At 53.4% G+C, this 18123-nt stretch overlaps 7 protein-coding genes across 7 annotated transcripts in view; 3 read left to right on the top strand and 4 right to left on the bottom strand.

The window, feature by feature from the left end:
- The window catches only part of SODALDRAFT_359251 (hypothetical protein), a gene marked incomplete at both ends in the record, with an annotated part of 2733 nt that extends 2397 nt beyond the window's left edge, over positions 1-336 (bottom strand). The window contains one exon of the mRNA XM_028614167.1: positions 29-336. Coding sequence (XP_028467166.1) covers positions 29-336 — 308 coding nt within the window. The remainder of the gene's footprint in view (positions 1-28) is intronic.
- A 1602-nt stretch (positions 337-1938) lies between these two features.
- Positions 1939-6910, bottom strand: SODALDRAFT_310778 (exportin-1). The gene is made up of 11 exons (XM_028609148.1): positions 6395-6910; positions 6276-6305; positions 6137-6209; positions 5998-6069; positions 5195-5916; positions 4335-5097; positions 3793-4263; positions 3488-3717; positions 3203-3350; positions 2714-3131; positions 1939-2641 (listed from the first exon to the last, which is right to left on the bottom strand). Exons 1-11 carry the CDS (start codon positions 6458-6460, stop codon positions 2404-2406), a joined length of 3231 nt encoding a protein of 1076 aa, XP_028467165.1. The 5' UTR covers positions 6461-6910; the 3' UTR covers positions 1939-2403.
- A 1360-nt stretch (positions 6911-8270) lies between these two features.
- On the bottom strand, positions 8271-9720 carry SODALDRAFT_276331 (alanine-glyoxylate aminotransferase; the record flags this gene model as incomplete). The annotated part of the gene is made up of 4 exons (XM_028608013.1): positions 8271-8354; positions 8416-8774; positions 8891-9516; positions 9632-9720. 4 exons carry the CDS (start codon positions 9718-9720, stop codon positions 8271-8273), a joined length of 1158 nt encoding a protein of 385 aa, XP_028467164.1.
- Positions 9721-10642: 922 nt separating this feature from the next.
- Positions 10643-12350, top strand: SODALDRAFT_332797 (vacuolar protein sorting-associated protein). Its single transcript, XM_028611804.1, has 3 exons — positions 10643-11116; positions 11209-11619; positions 11739-12350. The coding sequence occupies exons 1-3, from the start codon at positions 11048-11050 to the stop codon at positions 11859-11861; spliced, it is 603 nt and encodes a 200-aa protein (XP_028467163.1). The 5' UTR covers positions 10643-11047; the 3' UTR covers positions 11862-12350.
- Positions 12351-15457: 3107 nt separating this feature from the next.
- On the top strand, positions 15458-16401 carry SODALDRAFT_359243 (hypothetical protein; the record flags this gene model as incomplete). Its single annotated transcript, XM_028614166.1, has 4 exons — positions 15458-15502; positions 15615-15891; positions 16040-16099; positions 16232-16401. 4 exons carry the CDS (start codon positions 15458-15460, stop codon positions 16399-16401), a joined length of 552 nt encoding a protein of 183 aa, XP_028467162.1.
- Positions 16402-16633: 232 nt separating this feature from the next.
- Positions 16634-17486, bottom strand: SODALDRAFT_359242 (hypothetical protein; the record flags this gene model as incomplete). Its single annotated transcript, XM_028614165.1, has 5 exons — positions 16634-16666; positions 16731-16917; positions 16995-17079; positions 17165-17282; positions 17460-17486. The coding sequence occupies 5 exons, from the start codon at positions 17484-17486 to the stop codon at positions 16634-16636; spliced, it is 450 nt and encodes a 149-aa protein (XP_028467161.1).
- Positions 17435-18123, top strand: part of SODALDRAFT_332791 (hypothetical protein) — a 2992-nt gene continuing 2303 nt past the window's right edge. Inside the window, exon 1 of the mRNA XM_028611803.1 lies at positions 17435-18059. Within this exon, the coding sequence (XP_028467160.1) occupies positions 17774-18059 (286 nt within the window). The 5' untranslated portion in view covers positions 17435-17773. The remainder of the gene's footprint in view (positions 18060-18123) is intronic.

Here is an 18123-nt window from a genome sequence, read left to right as displayed (position 1 = left end):
GGGGGCAAGGGACGACGCCGCACTGCACGGTTGGGACCGCCAACACGAGCCAAGTATTTTTACCCTTGCGTATTCGTACATGTGCGACGTACGAAAGTACGGAGTAGGCTCAGCCGCCGAAGCTGTGCTTCGCTTCGGACGAGGGGGAGGCAAGGCCAAAAACTCCGTGGCCCGAAGAATTCGTCTTGGGTCCTTGGCATATTGTTGTACATATCTCAGAGTTGGGGTGGGAGAGAGAGGTTGTGGTGGTTTCACCTGCAATAACCTCCTCGACTTGGTGCTGGTGGTCAACACAGAAAGTCTGTGTCTGATTTGGCGCCCTGGTGGACGTCGCATTATTTCCAGGACGTGGTGCGAAGGGGACGCAGCGAAGAAAAAAAATGTCGGCCAAATCAGACAAAGTAGAGCCTGCCGGTCATGCTACACAACATCGACCTAGGGATGATGAGGGGATTCCCACGCCCCCAAGCGCCAGAGTGCTATCGTGCAGACGCCGCACGCATGATGGACTGGCTGAATTTGGTCGGTCTCGGCCCCGTTGACCAACCCGATTCGGGACGATGATGGTGGTGGTGTTGAATCCTACTCCTCCTATCGCTTCCACTCGGCAGGCAAGTCGACAGGTCGCCATTGGCACACCTTCTGGCACACCTTCTGGCACGGCTTCTCTCGTTGCTCGGTGAGCTGAAGGTGAGAAAGAGGCTTTCAAGTCAGCCGGCCGGAAACTATTGCCTCGTCTAATCTGTCCACACTGGTGGTAGTCATCACAGGGACCCCGGACATTCACTGTCACAGCCGCCACTGGTCATCTCTCTGTCAGCACTCAGCTCACATCTCGACTTTCTCATCGCACCATTATTGTCCATAAAGGGGAAGTGGCCCCCCTAGTCTATGAGAATGATGCGTGCCGCGACCTCTGGGAGAGACGCAACCGGTTTATGACCCTTCGCGCCCACCGGCATCCCCGGTTATCCGATGAAAATTTTCTAAAGCGGGATTTCTGGCCAAGAACGATGAATCTAGGTGCTCGTGTGATAGGGGGCTTCGCGTTCTTCTTACTTGATTCTTGATTATTTTCTTGATTACTAGACCTAGACTTGGTGGTCATGTGGAGGATTGTGGCTCGGCCAAGCCAGATATCATCAGCCATGTCCGTGAGCCGTGAGACATGATCAGTGCTTCCCGTCCTGTGGCGTGCACCGTATATCAAAAGAAGACTAGGAAGACGAGGCGATATCCTTGGCTGAAAAACCAGTGCGTCATGGTCCAGCCGGCTTTCCCAGACTCTTTCTATTTTTCTTTTTCCCGACGGGTGGATGCCCAGATCCAGTCGTCGATGTTATGCGCTGCCACCCACTGTCTCAATATCTATTCCATCGAACGGGATGCAACCGTGTTCAAACAGCACGAGACGTGCGCCGTGATCTCATACCTATTGCATGCAGCCTTATGGCTGGGGTTGGCTTTCCCGTGGAATATCACAACACTCCTCGGCTCTCATACTTTGTGCATATATGGCTTGGGAAGTCGACCTCTTACCTTCCTTCCCCTGACGCAAGACGAACAGGAGGCACGCAGTTGATAAGAGCCAATATGTGGAACTTGACTTCACTCACCAGTCAGTGTCAGCACGGAGGCGGTTCCAGATGTCATGCTTTGAAATTACCCCCACTGAGATGATGAAATATATCCCAGCCGTGCGCCCGGTAATGCGTAGTAGATATGAGTCTATCAATGCCTTTCTTCAACGTGAGGGTCCCGTCGTAAATGGTGTGGAAAATATGAGTACGGCTTGCTGCTTGAAGATATCACTGAGGAGGTACACTAGGGTACGAGGAAGAAACACGCGAAGATGGCAACATATCCTTCTTCCTGTCCTTGGTCTTCAAATAAGCGGACGAAGAATCTATAAAGAGTATATTATACGGGAGGACGTGTCGCTGGGGGATATATCTGTGCCAAATGCTCCAGCATCTTGTTCATATCTTCGCAGGAGGGGACTAGACATCGACGGCAGAAGTATTGAAGCTCACCATGTTTCTCCAGTCCCGGAAGACGATTGAATCCCGACTGGCTACCGCGTCCATCGTTCAGAAGCCGTCGAGAACTCCAAGCTCAAGCGGCACATGTGTGGTGGGTTGTCTCCTACACAGGCATTCTCGATTACGGGATAGATACTCGACGGCGACGACCTCTCCATTACAAATAATCCTCTATTTGCGCGAAAGGAAGCGGCTCTTATTTTATGGGATCCTTGATCACTGCTCACTACCTATAGCCAAGGGGGAATAATACTCCGCGCTACAGACGATACAGGAATCACGGGCTGTATAAGCCACGCTGAGGTTGCAGTTCATGGCTACCCCCTACCTAGAAAGCAGGAAAGTCGCCATTCAAACGGGTCTACAGTTCGTCGTCCTCAATCTCGGACGGCTTCAGCAATCCGCCGACCTTCCCACGACGTTCGAAGTCGGCTGCCTTGGCCTCCCTTTCCTGTTGCTCCTTCTCGACAAGGAACAGCTCGGCGTTGTCGCCGGCGAACTCCTTGAGCGAAATGAGGAAGTCTCGCAGATTCAAGCGGAACTTGTCGTACTGCGTGTTTAGCGCGAATAAGCCCTCGACAAAGACCTGGATTTGAGCCCTGTTCAAGTAGCGTGGGTCAGCAACTCTGGCTTCAATATACCTTCATGATGCGGCTCCGTTTTTCTCTTACAGTTGAAGGTTGGGGAAAGCGTTGTGAAGCAGCGTCGCCGCGAAGTTGGCCAGGAACTCCTTGTTGGGCGTGCCGGCTGGTGCCTGATCTGGCGGATAGATGGGACCCTGGATCTTCGGAGGGCTGCCGTCCGATGGATTCACAAAGTAGAACATGCGCATCAAAATCATCGACTGCGTCTTGAAACCGGCTTTGTGATCGGTATCGGTCAAAACGAAAAGTACGTCCTGTAATATAGTAATGAAGAACTGCTGGAAGAATGCGTTCGACGTCTGGGCATCTGTATCCGCGATGTTGTTAATGAGCTCTAGACACATGCTAAGCCCAGCAGCCTCGACGTCACGGTTGTCGTGCTTGAACGCCCAGGTGCAAGAGTCAATGACGAACTTGAACTGGCGGTTGTCCAGTTTCAAGAGGGCTGTCACAAGTCCAAGTCAGCCGATGGCTCGGCCAGTCTACTCAAGATAATAGGACCTGTCTCGAACTTACCGGGGAAGCAGTGCAGGTTGATAGCACGCAGCAGATTGAAGAACTCCACCCGGTGTTCCGGGTATTCGGAGAAGTCCTTGTTAATCATGTCCAACGTGCACTCAAACACGTTCTCCATGATTCCGGGGACTTGGTCTTCCATCAAGCTCTACATCCGGGGGGTCAGTATCATGCACTTCGAGGAACCAAAGAGCCAAGAGTTGGGCCTTGCGGTGTCACCGCCATGGAAGCCATGAACGAGAAAAAAAAAAAAAAAAAAAAAGAGGGAGACGGAGGATAACTCACGGAGAGCTTGGTGATGATGACCGACATGGCCTTCAAAACTTCAGCGTCACGAGCGCCCGCAACATTCCGATTGTAGTCCGTGAGCACGGCCTCTAGCAGAGGAGGAACCATCTGCTGTTGCACAGCTGCCAAGTCCTCGGCCCTCTCGACGTACGTCTCGACCAGCTTGAGGATCTCCTTCTTGATCGTGCGAAGGCCGCGAACATTGGGCATCTTTGTCGCAATCTCACCTGTGACAACGTCTTAGCACTGAAACTCGGGACACACGATGGCATTCCCGGGCCAGGAAAACCCCTTCAACGTACCTTGATTCTGCACAGCTTCGGAGATGAGCTGGCTAGTGGCTTGATACATTTGCAGCATGTCGTGGAAGATGCGACCGATCTGAGGGTAGAAGTAAGGGCCGACGGAGGAGCAAGCCGAGACGTTCGTCTTCATGATGTTGCCAATAATCTTGATGGTCTCCGAGTCCTGAAGGAAGGTGGGGTCCGCCCTGGCGGCCTTGATCACTTCATCCCAGGCGGTATTCGGAATATTCATGAGATCTGTCAGCAACCTTTCTTGTTGGTGCTTATTTCCCTGCGCAGAGACCATATAACCGCATGCTTCATAGAAAGTATGGATTTGCTGTGGGGTCAGATCGCAAGTGATCTTGTGAAGGTTTCGAATGATCTCTTCGATGAACGGCTCAGTCTCACTGGGCTGCAGCGCGACAAAGTGACGCCGGCACGACTTGGCGATCTTGATAAATGTGTCGCAGGCCATGTCCTGGACACCTATTCGCCGTGTCGCAAGTCAGTCAGCTGGAAAGATTTCGCGAGCTCCACGCCTCCCCCTTGCTACATACCTTCGTGCGACTCGTGCATGAACTCGAACAGTTTGTTGACGACCGTCTTCAGAAACTTCCAGTGAGCTTTGAGGAATCGAGGGTATTGGCCGACAATGTACATAATATTGCTGGCGACAACAGCTTTGTTGTCTTTGCCCCGCTTCATTTCGGTCAAGCCGAGCAGGTCTTTAATCACCGTCACCAAAAAGCGCTTCTCGGTCTCCTCGTTCATGGCCAACGATATGGACCCGATGGCCCAGCAGAGGACGTTGCAGTTGTGCCACGACCACTCGGAGCCATCCACCTGGCGGGCCAGCTTTTCGGTCATGATGTTCTCGGTATCATTGACATCCAGATGCGTTAGGTAGACCAAGCACTCCCGGATCGTCTTGTACAGCTGGACCGTGTCGCTTTCCTTGACAAACTCGCGGACGATCTCGCCCTCGTCGTTTTCGACAACGAGCACTTCTTCCGGCCGAACCATCTTCTCGATCATGACTGTTCGAAGGTTCGATAGAACTTCGGCGTACTTGTGTTTCCGGAGCGGGTAGTTCGCCAGCAGCGCCGGGTTCGGTGCGCCTCCGCTGGCCATGCCCATACCGAGGAGCGGATTCAACTCGGCCATCGGGAGCTGCTGCATCTCGTCGTATAGTTCGTTGACCAGCTTAAGCCAGTAGTCGAGGCAAATCTTGAAGATTTCGCGGTCGTCAATCTGGGATATCCGGATCAGATAGAAGTGGCCATGAGTGAGGTAATCTCGATTGGGAAGGTTCTCGATGAGCTTCCCGGGCTCGTTAGCAAATTTGCGATGAAAAAAAAAAAAAAAAAAGGGGGGGGGGGGGGAGGAGACAATACAGGCAGGTAGGAAAGGTACTCACGTTCAGGTGCACGCCAAAGAAATTGGTGAGAAACAGGGCCAGGTTCTGCACAAACTCCTGGTCCCTGGAATTACTATTCGGGTATGTCGACTTGAGGTCGATGGTGATGGGAATGATGTTGGAGATGGTAGTGAGAACCTCGGTGAACATCTTGACCAGGGCCTCGTCATACGTATTCGGCTGTCCAGGGCCGCCAGTCTGGAGACCTCCGATCTCGGTCAAACACTTCAGTGTGATGTTACGGAACTCGGGTTCAGGCAGGAAGCGCGTCCGCAGGGTCTCGATCAGAGGGGTCTCGAAGATGTAGCCTAATGGGATCCAGTTGCAGAAGCGCAAGAGAGTCTCTAGGGTAGCCTTGATCAGACTGATCTGGGTGGCCGAGTTGAGGACCTCTTGACACAAGGTGAAGATCTGCGAGAACTCGGCACACATTGTCGTCTTCAGATTGCGGACCTTGGTCGACGTCATTTGGTCTGAAGAATAGTCGAACACTTCCTCCGAGAGCAGTCTCAGAATGACCATGTTATTCTCGCAAACGGACAGGCTCGAGTGGCAGGACGAGATGATTTCGTTGATGAAGGTAGGCCAGTTATGGGGCCAGTCCTGCTTAAGGATAGAGATGAGAACGAGGTTGAGCTTGTTGAGGAGAGTCTTTTGCTCCTTCATTATATCTTCGGCACTCGAAATCTGGAGGATGAACTGGACGATGAAGTTGCGAATACCTGGGAAGGTTAGCTCGAGTTAGTTCTTTTCTCCCCAGTCCCGTCACGCTCTGGGCAGAAAGAAGACCAGCAGGACCTCACCTTGGCATTGCTCGCGAGGCAAAATCTTCCATCTTGTCATGATAACACTGTCCAGAACTTGCAGACCCAAGTCTGAGGCGATAGTTAGTAGTCAAGTCGGGCGACTGGGCGGCGGGGAGGATGGGACGATGGGACGAACATTTCGTCTGAGGATAGGTCGCTTCTGATAAGATTTTATCGACAAGAAGCCATGAGTCTTGGTCCTCTTTGAACTATCGCCAGAACTGTGAGCCTACCGCGGCGAGCGCGTGGTCAGCGGGTAGGGACACTCGACATACCTGATTGAGGGCAGCTTGGGCTTGCTTTTGCTGTATCGTCGTAAAACACTGTAAGCATTTCATGGCACCAAACACACACCACGGGACCTGGAAAGAAACACGAAAGGGGAGCTTCGTACCTGCTCGCCCCGCCCCTCGTAGAAGGAGCGAACCAAATTGTCCAGCTCCGGTATAGTGATAGCCATGGAGATGATTGCGGTCGGGGTTCAGCAGCCAGGCCGGTTACCGAGTCGCGATCGGCGTCGTGGTAAGATAGGGCTAAGCTCAGATTGGGTGGGATGGAGGATCTTGGGCCAGAAAGCAGAAGAATCGGCGTGCGGATCGTGGTCCAGGCAAATAAGTTCAACTGGATGGGAACGAAGAGGAGAAAGAGGCTAGTCGTCGCGAGGAGCACAACTGGCAGCCATCGAAGATGTCTTGTACTTCTGGCGGAATGGAGGTGAAGGTGACAAGAATCACCCAGAGCGCAGGTGGGCTTTGGTCAAAAGGAGGGAGAAGAACGTGTACGGGACTGGAAGGGTCTGGCCTGACGTGACTTGTGATGTTGAGGCAAAGGTACAGTAGGTAAGGTAGGTAGGTAGGTAATAAAAGGGCTATTTCGACTGAAGAGGTGCAAGGCGGAATGGCGGGGAAATGCGCTCAAACTTAGCTAGGGGGGTGCTGGGTATGGCTGGGAATCGGAGACGCGCCACACGACAGCCCGCAGTATGCGATTAAAGAATATTTGTCGTTCCGACAACCACAACGATAACCACAACGATAACCACAACGATAACCACAACGATAACCACAACGACCACGATAACTCCAACAACTACCTACCTATACGTGCCTCTCCCCACTAGAGCCCCGTTGTAAGAGCCGAGAATGACTTCACCATTTTTTCAAGTACCTGCCTCGTATTTAGAGGGTCTCCTGCAGGCACGGCTCGCTTTCTATGGGCTGGCTAAAATACGAAAATATATGAGCATGCGAAGTGCGGTACTAAGGACCTTAGTTAGTTAACCTGGACCACGCTTCAGATACGCGTGAGTAGCAAGCCAAGTCGGTTGGTCTTTCTAGTTGTAAGTAACTGGGCACCTAGGTAATTACGAAGCAATAAGCTGTTTTGCTCCTCATCAAGTGACTAAGGCAAGGTAGACTTCAGTATAAGCTTATATCATTCTACCGGTTTTAAACGCATCTGTGCGCTGCGGGAGGGAAGTCCATCAAGCTTTTGCCTTTGACACCCACCTCCATCTCGGCCGATACCAGATACGACCATATTGACAGGTACCAATGTACTACAAACCTTCCGAGCACCTAAACTTCAGCAGAATGGTCTAAGTACTGGTAAGGACAATATCAACTTCTAGCCGCATCGCAATTGCCTTGTTAAGGTAGCTAAGTGCCCTTGGTATTACGAAAAGTTCAGTTGTCAGCTATCAACATGACAGGTTCAATCAACGGCAGCCCCATTTCCAACAAGCGTCACCGAAAGTCCCGGACTTGTATCGAGCCCAGAAGATTCCATGGGTCTACCCACTTCCAGCGATATTCCCCTTCCATGCCTCCATATTTTCTCTCCCAGTACGGAACTGTTTGGACCCCATTGGAACAACCCAACCATGCCCGTAACGAGTAACCACGTAATTAGTGAACACGTACAACTTTCGAGGTATCAGTGGCTCTCTTCGATTTCCGCCCACCACTTGCTTCAAACAGGCCGGCAACTATGTTGGTCTCAGCAATACCTTCGTACAAGTAATTAATTCCCTCGGTTATGGCCGTGCTGAGGGCAACCCTTGAAGGTTCGAGGGCACTATCTATCAGATAGATACATCATTTCCAGGGACCTATGGACCTTGCGATGATAAGAAGGGTTAGGCGACTTTGCAACCATCACTTCTATACTATATGATCGGAATGGCCTACCAAAGTATGCATACCCTGAACTACAAGTTACATTGGATTTCTTTATCCCCAAAATGTGTCCTTTTTCCACTCTTGCCCACCCTATGGCTTCTTATATCCGCAAGCGACAAGACTGTCCTCCAGTGACGTAAGTGCATGGTCGATGTCTTGCCTCCGAGGATCCGTCTGTAATTTCGTCAGTCAGAGCGGGAACAAGCGTTGTCTCATTTGCATCCGAGAAACTTACCACACTGACGCCCATATGTCCGAAGCGGATGTACTTCGTCGCGATTTCCTTGTGGATACCTCCGGCAAAGACGACGCCCTTCTTACCCAGCACGGGCAGGATGTCTGTAACCTTGATACCTTCCGGCAGGTAGATGGCCGTCATGCCGTGAGCCTGGTCCTCGGGGTTTGCTGCGACCTGCTTCAGGCCGAGGCTGCTCACAGTCTGCTTGATCTTATCCGACACCTCGCGGTGGCGGCTGAACCGCTCAGACAACGGCCGGGCGAGAATCTGGTCAAGTGCAGTGTGAAGGGCGTGGACCAGCTGAGGCGAAGGCGTCGCGAAGTAGGACGGCTTCTTGGCCTCGTAATTCTGCATGACTAGATGTCACGCCCTGTTAGCAAAGTCGGTTCGGTTCTGTCGCCGCGGGTGGAAATGGAGGCCCAGCGGACCGCAAGGGACCGAAAAAAAAAAAGGGGGGGGGGGGGTTCCATACTGTGAGTCCAGTTCTTCATGGAGGCGAAGTACGAAGCCACGGGCGTCTTGCGGTTCTGGAAGGCCTGCATCGCTCGGCCGCTGAACATGGAAATAGACAGGCCGGCAGGGCAGCCGATGGCCTTCTGACTGGCCGTCACCACACCGTCAAGCTTCCACTCATCAAACGCGATCTCTTCGCAAGCGACGCTGCAGACGCCGTCCACCACGATAAGCGTCTCGGGAGAGACCCGGTGCACCAGGGCCGCCAGGTCCTTGAGCTCGCTGAGGACGCCGGTCGAGGTGTCGACGTGCGTCACGGTAATCATCTTGTATTTCTTCTCCGACAGGGCCTTCTCGATCTCGGGAAGCTGCGGGCGCGAACCGACGGGCGCCTTGAGCTGCGTGGGGTTCGCGCCGTAGGTTCGGAGGCAGTCGGCGAAGCCATCACTGAAGTAACCGGTGGACAGCACCAGGACATCCTCGCCCGGCTCGACTAGGTTGGCGGCAACTAGATCCCATCCGAGGGTGCCAGAGCCGGAAATGACGAACGGCTGAGAGGAGGGGTCGGTGGTCTGGAAGAGCTTCCGAAGCATGGATAGGGTCTCGCCGAACGTCGCAACGAAGGCCGGCCCAACATGGCTCTCGCTGGAGAAAATCAAATGAACCAAGCGTTAGCTCGAGCTTCCTGGCCAGTGAGATGCGACTGACTGGGTACATGCAAAGAACGGGGGGTGAAGCAGAAGCAATAAAATCGTCGCACCTGTAACGGCTCATGGACTGCAGGACATCATCGTCGAATTCAATGGGCCCCGGGATGAGCAAGGTCGGGTGTTCCGGTTGCTTGGACATGGTGGAAGATGGTCGAGACTGGTCAAACGCGCCCGTCAGTTTTGAGGCAAATGGAGGAGAAAAAGGCGAAAAGAAGCAAGTTGTCTTTGCTCCAGTTGGTGATTATTTTCTTACGCTGAGTGACTGAGAGATTCCAGGAGAGCGTAGATGGTTTGCCACGAGAGAGATCCGGGCGGGTGAAGAGGGGTTGTGGAGGGGCATCCGGTCGTGAGCCAATCTGCGAACCGGAAACCGCCGTAGAACCGAGTGCATGGAGACAACCGGCGATATGTGCCGATCGTGGCCGGCGGGCTATCTTAGTGTGTCTTAAGGTCGCGGCCGAAGAGTTCCGGAGGGTTGGCCAGTCGGCTGGTTGGTTGGTTAACTTGCTGGGTTGACGTTGTCTGGTGTCAGGAAAAGCTTATTTGGAGAAGAGAGCAATATAAGCGGGAGGATGCGCATAAAAGAAGAGTTTCTCAATAGCAAGATCTATTTCAGCAAGAAGATTGAGCAATGAGTCTAGAAGCAATAAACGACGTGTTCTCTGGGTTAATTAAGTAAGGCCTGGGCGCAAGACCGGACTTGTCTTATCGTCCACGCTAGGAGGAAACTCGGCATTTGAGCACTCACTAGTTAATTCCAACTGCTTCTTCACATTTGCCTAGGTAAAGGGTAAGTAAGAACACGGAGTACACGTGTAAAATAGCTTCAGAGTTCGTGCCTCATCTACGGAGTAATAATTACATACCTTATTTAGGTATCTTATGTGGGGGGAAATGACATTGAGGGGGACACGAAGAGAGAGAGAGAGGTGTTGGGGGAACCGTCAAGTCGGGAGGGACACTAGCCACAACACAACAGGTGGGAGTGGCTGACCGTTTACCTTTGCCTACTCTGTAGGCAGGTACTCGGTACCACCTAGCTCGTCATGTTACCTACCTACCTAAACCTTAGCACGCATGAGACCGAGCTCCCCTCGCCATCGAGAACCTATGTGCTGATATCCTGCTACTACCTCTAGTTCTGCATCGCTTCCCTCTGCCCCCAAGGTGACGACATTGCGCGATTACAAGGACGTCAACGCGAAAAGAACGAGATACCATCCAACAGGCCGGGAAGGGATAAGAAGGTGCCTTGATTGGCGACGATCCCGGGGGTTAGTCCACCGAGCGAGCTGTCGCCATTCGTAGCAAGCCCCGAACTCCAGCTCCCTAGTCTTCACGAGCTCGCCGTCTCACGTGCACCTTCGCCTCTCCCCTCTAGAAGGGCCACTGTCGAACTCTCAAGACCCCAGGATCCGAACGACGTACTAGGAATCAATTCAATTGCTATCTATCTCGCCGTCACCATGGCCTTCCTCATACTGGTCATCGGCGATCTCCACATCCCGGACCGCGCCCTAGACATTCCCGCCAAGGTCCGTCGTCCCGTGCCCTTCACTCCTCAGGCGGCTCCCCCTCCCCGTCGTGATGAACTGACCTCGCTCTTACCTCTTTCCGTCCAATATAGTTCAAGAAACTCCTAGCCCCGGGGAAGATCGGCCAGACCCTCTGCCTAGGCAACCTGACCGACCGGCACACGTACGAATATTTGCGCTCCGTCGCTCCAGATCTCAAGATCGTCAAGGGCCGCTACGACGTCGAAGCCGCCGGCCTCCCTTTGACCCAAGTGGTTACCCATGGCTCCCTCCGCATCGGCTTCTTGGAGGGGTTCTCTCTAGTTTCCAACGAGCCCGACCTGCTCCTCGCCGAGGCCAACAAGCTCGATGTCGATGTTCTTTGCTGGGGGGGCACCCACCGCTTCGATGCTTTCGAGTATATGGACAAGTTCTTCGTCAATCCAGGCAGTGCGACGGGGGCTTTTCATCCCAGCTGGGAAAAGGAGGGCGAGGAGCCAGTGCCGAGTTTCTGTCTTATGGATGTGAGTCTTGGTTGCGTTCTTCCCGTATATTCCTGTGGGCTAGGCAACCCGCTTGGATGCCCAGCGTGCTATATAGAGGGACAAACGATGGCCGGCTGACCTTCCATGTGTGACAATAGGTACAAGGCATATCGTTGACACTCTACGTTTACCAACTACGGAAAGACGACAAGGGAAACGAGAGCGTGGCTGTTGAAAAGGTTACCTATACCAAGCCCGTGGAGCCATCCGGTGGTTCATAATCACAGAACGCATATGAGATGGCTGGTGAATTGGTATGAGGCTCCAAGGTGTGGTTCCATCCTGGCATAGATATGGATGGCGACGGGAAGCGAAGTCAGTGAAGCAGTGCACGTTAATGAACGCGAGTATGTCCAACAACTCCATACAATCGCAGGAGCGAGCGGGTTCTCGTCTAGCCTATATCCTAGTTCCCGCTGTCATTCAGAAGTCATCCAAGGGAAGACTCGAGCGCGAAGTCCACCGAAAAACTCTTACATGCAAGTAAACAGAAAAAGAGTGCGAAGCATGTAACGAGGCTCCGTGGTATCTTGGTAACAAGGGCTTTATACGCCTCCCCAATCTGCCAAACGCCCCGGGAAAAGAGGGAAAGAGACACGGCCGGTAGCAAGGTACGGTCGGATGTCGGACCGCCTCTCGGAAGCAACCAAAAGAAAAAACCCCCCACAACTTAGAGTCGCATCATTATAAAGGTGTTCATGAGGGTCCTTCCGAATATCATAGCATCATGCTTCTCCTTCGTGACGATGATCTCGACTCAACGTCCTTCACCTCCCATAGCCCCAGGTCTTCAGGGTCATCATCTGCGCCGATTCTGGCCGTTGAACGAGAACGTGCCAACGACGTCCTCTTTCTGGCTGCTGCCGCTGGATTCAGCCCATCTACGTGAGTCGCATTGTTCACATCGAAGTCCTCGCTGTTCAGGGACGAGAGCCTGCGCGAGGACTTGGACTTGCGCCTCGGTGGGGGGCGTCCCTTATCCTTCCCTATGGTTACGTCGAACTTATCGCTGGCCGGCGTAGAACTGGGGAACTCGTAGGGATCGATGGCCGGATCTGATGGTGATGAAGCTTCATCGTTCGATGGCGCCTCAGGCGAGTTCTGTGGTTTTGGCGACTCGCCAGAACCTTCGTCTTTGCTGTCTACCGCACTCTTCGAAACAGACGACGACTGTTGGTGTCTGGGTTCCGTGACATGTGCACTCGTACTCGCGGCCCGATCCAACTTTGCCCTTTTTTCTGCCAAAGGGCTGGCTACCCCAGCGCTCGCGAGAGCCTCAGAGGTACTGGGAATCAATTGGGGAGCCCCCTTGGACGCGTCTTTCCCTTCCGATGCCGTTGAGCTGGGCTTCTTGGTCGTAGGCCCCGCCGATGGCGGCTCTTCGGAATTCGGGAGAGAGGGGCGCGGCTTCCATCGGGTTTCCCCGGCCACGGCATCAAAGAGCTCCTTTGTGGGACGGCGCATCTTGTCTCGCAAGTTGGGCTCCGCGTAGCTAACCGCTGCCCTGGCTCGCCGACTTGGTCTCGACGTTTCGCCCATAGAGGAAATATCGCCTGGAGGCGGCGTGTCCCGGGTTTGCTGTATCGTAGGTATCGGCTCAGGGGAGCTTGGGAAAGGTGGCGCAGGCTCGGTTTCCGGAACTTCAGGGTGCCCGACTTCGGAGCTTGGAAGGACGTCAACGACCGGTTCTGGTGGAGGAGGCGGTGCAACAGGCACTGTAACTGTCGGTTCTTGAGATTCCTTTGCTTTGGCCTTGCGTCGTTCTCTTCGAGCTTCGTCCCCGGTCTTGCCAGATTTCAAGTTGCCTTCCCCAACAGGAGGCTTTGAGGCAGCCAGCTTTTTGGGCGAAGTGATGTCTTCGTTGGTGCTCTTGGCTGCTAGCGGAACTCGGACAGCAATGGGGGCCGTCGGACGATCAGTAGAGGTCTGATTTTGTGCGCTTGTTGCCTCACGCGAGGCCTTGGTGGTCGTTCGTTCAATCCGTAGTGTTGGTCGCCCGGTGGAGGTCTTCGACTTGGGTCTGTCTGTGGAAGAAAGGATAGTCTTCGTCTTCGAGTCGTCACTCGCACCAAATTTCCGCTTCGAGCTGGTTCTAGGAGCTGGTTCAGAAACAGCTTCATCTTCGCCTTTCGTGCTGGACGCCGCGATATCATCGTTTTGTGACGGTGGCTCCTCGTGTGTTGCTTTGCCAACTCTGGGTCTGACTTGTAATTCTGTAAACGGAGAGGCGCGTGGAGATGACGGAGACTCGGACTGTTCGTCGGCTGCTGGTTGCGGTTGAGCTGGAGGAGACTTGGTGGGAGACTGCAGTTTCGACTCTTGTCTCTCGGCGTCAACGAATCGCGATGTCGGTGGCGGGCCGAGTTCGGGAGAGTCGGTAGTGTCGGTAGTGTCGGCAGCTTCTGAACACAAGGCTAGGATTTCTTCGCGGCTGATAGAGGGTTAGCCTAAAAACATTGGTAGTCAGAGGTCCAGAAAAAAACCTACTCCATGGTACGCCTTGGATATGACTTGTTTTCCTGGATAGGCGGCAATCGACCCTCCTGCAAGGCGCGAAGCTCGGCGTCCCTAGCCGACTCGCGCGGTCGTTTCTGGGGTGGGCTGCGGCGAAAGAGAACGGTGTGAGATTTGGAAGTTCTGCGACTTTTTGGGCTTGCGTGTCGTTTCCTGGGCGGTTCGTTGCCGAGTTCACCGAGGACACTGATACAGTCGAGAAGTTGGGCCTCCAGTTTTGCGCGAATGTCGAGGGCATGGTCGGCAACTCTCCGAGCTTCGTTGTCTTCGACTTCCTTCTCCAGCTCTATAATGCGTCCGCTGAGTTCGAGCTTTTCGGATAGCAGCTGGGCGTTTTGTGCCTCCAAGGCTCGTATTCTGGTGAGGTGAGCGGAGTTTGCTTTGGCGAGGTCCCTATTTTGCCGCAGGAGTTTTCTCCGGACTGTGATGCCTCAAGTCAGCAAAAGGATGAGGTCAAAGAAATAGATAGTTAGAACTGAATGACCGCGGCTTCACTCACGAATTTCGGGACTATCTGTCGAGATGGGCGGATCGTTTAGTCGCGCCATGTTGCATAGTGTCGGGGGTTAACGCAGAGAGTGAAAAGCGAAAGCGAGACTGAATTCAGTGTCTCGCAGCACAAATGCTCGATTTCGTTAGAAGCAAGTTGTTGCTAGCGATGCCAAAAAAAGAAGTATCAACAGTCGAGCCAGAGGAGGTTGGCTGTCAGAAGCGGTGTGCTTGTCCGACCGGCTGTGGAGTGCGGAAAATGCTGGGCTCCAACGGTCATTTGTTTACTTCCTTTCCAAATGGGGCATAGCTTTGGTGTACTTAATGGGTTTCGTCAGTTGCTGGGGCGCCGGGGCCAACCACGTGGGTCCAGCTCAGGGTGCACTAAACCGCAATGAGCTGTCCCAGCCACCGGCGTCATTTACAATGACCTTTAACGAGATTATCAAGACCGATTTAATTGAATCTTTTATGTGTGTGCCTTCATGCATCCGTGATTACTTCGTAGAGCACCGGTATCTGTACTCGTATCCATACGCATACGCAGTTAGATCATCCGTACAGGTACTCCGCTTACTGGATTGATGCTCGTTGGTAGAAACACATGAGAGATTGTCTTGCGGACTGCAGATGCAGATAGGTATAGAAGTGCTTCGTAGATAACCTCCAGTTCAATGTTTTGTATCAGTATTCTATATTCCAAGTCGTCATTTTCATCTTTTGTCTGAGGGATCGACGCTGTGCAACGCGAACAAACACATCCTTTGGAGGCTTTCGAGGCTCAGATATCATCATAAATGACAAATGACTGAACATGAATGAGGTGGTCTGCTTTCGCCGGCAAAGGCACACTTATCAAGTAGGTACCCAGGTATCTTATCGCTGGTGCTCACCAATTACCTTAAGTACCGTACCTTAACTTAAGATTATATAATCCTCCTCGGATACTCCACTCTCCTCATTTGCTCCAGCAGAGCTTCCCCGCGCAATCTCTCAACCCCCAACGCAGTCACATGTCTTCAACCATGTCCTTCCCGACACGGTCACTTTCAACCCGCATACCGGGAGCGGGCTCTCGTGATGCCTCGGGAGGTTCGACAGGCCCGTCGCCAGCGCTGGTTGCCCGGATCGAAGAGAAAAAGGCAGAGCTCGAAAGCCTCAAGCAACTGAGGGACCTAAGTGCGGCTGTCGCGACACAGATGGAAGCGTTGGAGAAGCAACTCTCGACCCTATCCGACGGCACAGAAGGTACGCATAGCTCTCGGCTAGTCTGGCTAGTTCTATCTGCCTACCTAAGGTAGACTCTCATAACATTTACCGGCTCGGGTCATCGAAGCGGGCGGGTTCTGAGGGCGAAACGGAGGTAGGAGCGAACTAACAACTGGGATACGAACAGCAATCGCGACGGTCATCGGCAATTGGCATAACGTGCTACGAGCAATCAACATGGCTTCCGGTATGTCCACACCATCCTCCACCGTTTCCTTCGTACACGTCTCTTTCCAAACGAGCACGCGAGTAGCTTGAAGCAAAGGCGGGCGGGGGCGGGGAAGATCAGGACACTGACTCGGTCGATTGTCGATGATAGCGAGCCTACCCAAACCGAAAAACACCGAGACTGAGCAAGGTACGACGGAAGAGACAACAAAAACCACGCCTCTTCCCCAGACCTTGGTGCGCATTCCGACCGAGCATGTGGCAACTCTGCAGGCGCACACGGAACAGGCAGAGGAAACGGAACAGGACAGCAACTCATGAATACTTTGGGGGCTCTGGCTTGACGGTAATATTTTGCTGTCCATACACAGGGTATGGCTCTCTGCGTAATACCTTCGCCTCAAAGGCTTCCCAGCCGAATCCGGTCGCCCCCTCCGCGGGATGGCTACAGTCTTTGGGCCGGCCGGACTATATCCTGCCAAGGCGTGCTCATTTATTCAAAGCGAGCGGCATGACGCCCCCGTGAAGAACGGCTAGAGGCTTCCACCAACTCTCAGTCGTTGAAGTGGAAGGCCACTGCCTTCTGCTGCAAGGATGCGAATGGAACCTTTCTAAGCCGGGGCTAGAGGGCAACTAAAAAAGGAGACTACGCGGCGGGCTTGCGCAAGGGGGGAGGGAATTTGGAAAATGGGACAGTTCGTCCGGGCAGGCACTTCGTATGCTGCAAAATGGCAGTTGTTGCATTGCGAGTTCCCGTTGCTGACGAGCAAGGACAAGAGAGGGGACGAGTGGGGGACAGTGCGATTGTGCTTTTCCACACCTCGTTGTGGGACGGAACTGTGCAGCCAACCAATCTCGTATGCAGCTACAGTACCTTACGTGTACCTATCTGCGAAGTACACCGTATTAATTACGTGTTGAATGGTACGGCCGAATGTGGGGACGACGCGTCTTGTGTCGCGTCGCGGGAAGGAGACGGGCAGATACCTACGTTCGTACCTGAAGCGAAGGCAAGAGCCTGTTGGGCTCAGTTCCCCTAACAAAACCGCCAACGAAGTCTATGGGCAAGTTCCTACCCTGATACCTGCCAGAACAAAGTTCTCCGAAGGATGCAATTTCCCTGGAGTGTCGGAGCTACTGCATACGGTATCTGTTGGGGTGCCCAACAGCAACCATTTATACATCTCCGCGGTTTCCGCTTCCTGTCAAGATGTGAGGCTCCATGGTCTCCCTCCTGGGAAACAGGAAAGCATGTAGACGTTGTCCCGCCCCGTCTCGTCGCTATGTCAGGTAGGTAGGCAAGGCCTTGGTCGAGTTCACCCGTAACACGACGTCGTCTCTGCGCTCTTCCCCTGTGCTTCGTGCTACTCTATCATCACCATGACCATATGGACCACCATCGCCATCATCTGTTGTACGACGAGGTATCGGTAATTAGTTCCTACACTACCTTACGAACACAATACGGGCATCTCATTACAGTGACAATAAAGAGCACTATTTGTGCAAAATAACACATTATCAGTTTCCCCTCCAGTTTCCGATCCTCGTAACGGTCGAGGGCCCGAGATTACTACAAGGAAATTAGGGTCCGGGTTGCTCGTTAATTACCCCTCCCCTGGCTTGTCGCCTACAACGTACGGTGGGATTGGAATCGGGGAAAAGCCCCGGTCTTTACCCGCGAAATTACACCATGGTCTCGGCACCACCATCCCATGCGGACCCTGTCGACCTTCTCACTCTCAAACTCCAGTCGCTCAACGTCAGAAGCCTGGAGAAGGAGAGTGAGAGGGAGAGGGAGAAGGAGAGGGAACGACCGCCCACCCGCAGACGTCACGCCTGGTCTTCCATAGACACAGACTCTAGTTTCGAGCCTCTCGAAGTTATCGAGGAGACTCACGAACCCGGGGATTCGTATCAGTCTAGTCAAGAGAACTGCAACTCTCCTGTGGACCAGGCCTCGGCCTTTGACGAGCAAGGTCCGCAGACCTCCCCATACCTTACCTCGCACATATTTCCTCTTTCCTCTCTCCTAGCCCCCCC

This window comes from Sodiomyces alkalinus, assembly GCF_003711515.1.
Source record: "Sodiomyces alkalinus F11 unplaced genomic scaffold SODALscaffold_4, whole genome shotgun sequence".
NCBI classification, from domain to species: Eukaryota; Fungi; Ascomycota; class Sordariomycetes; order Glomerellales; family Plectosphaerellaceae; genus Sodiomyces; species Sodiomyces alkalinus.
This window is presented reverse-complemented; position numbering and strand designations above follow the sequence as displayed.

Bases quoted from the DNA above. Each gene is read 5' to 3' on its own strand.
- SODALDRAFT_332797 (XM_028611804.1), top strand. From the start codon at position 11,048: ATGGCCTTCCTCATACTGGTCATCGGCGATCTCCACATCCCGGACCGC. The intron at 11,117-11,208 runs GTCCGTCGTCCC...CGTCCAATATAG, and splicing joins CCCTAGACATTCCCGCCAAG to TTCAAGAAACTCCTAGCCCC. The intron at 11,620-11,738 runs GTGAGTCTTGGT...GTGTGACAATAG, and splicing joins CGAGTTTCTGTCTTATGGAT to GTACAAGGCATATCGTTGAC.
- SODALDRAFT_310778 (XM_028609148.1), bottom strand. From the start codon at position 6,460: ATGGCTATCACTATACCGGAGCTGGACAATTTGGTTCGCTCCTTCTAC. The intron at 6,306-6,394 runs GTACGAAGCTCC...ACGACGATACAG, and splicing joins ACGAGGGGCGGGGCGAGCAG to CAAAAGCAAGCCCAAGCTGC. The intron at 6,070-6,136 runs GTTCGTCCCATC...CTATCGCCTCAG, and splicing joins GACCTATCCTCAGACGAAAT to ACTTGGGTCTGCAAGTTCTG.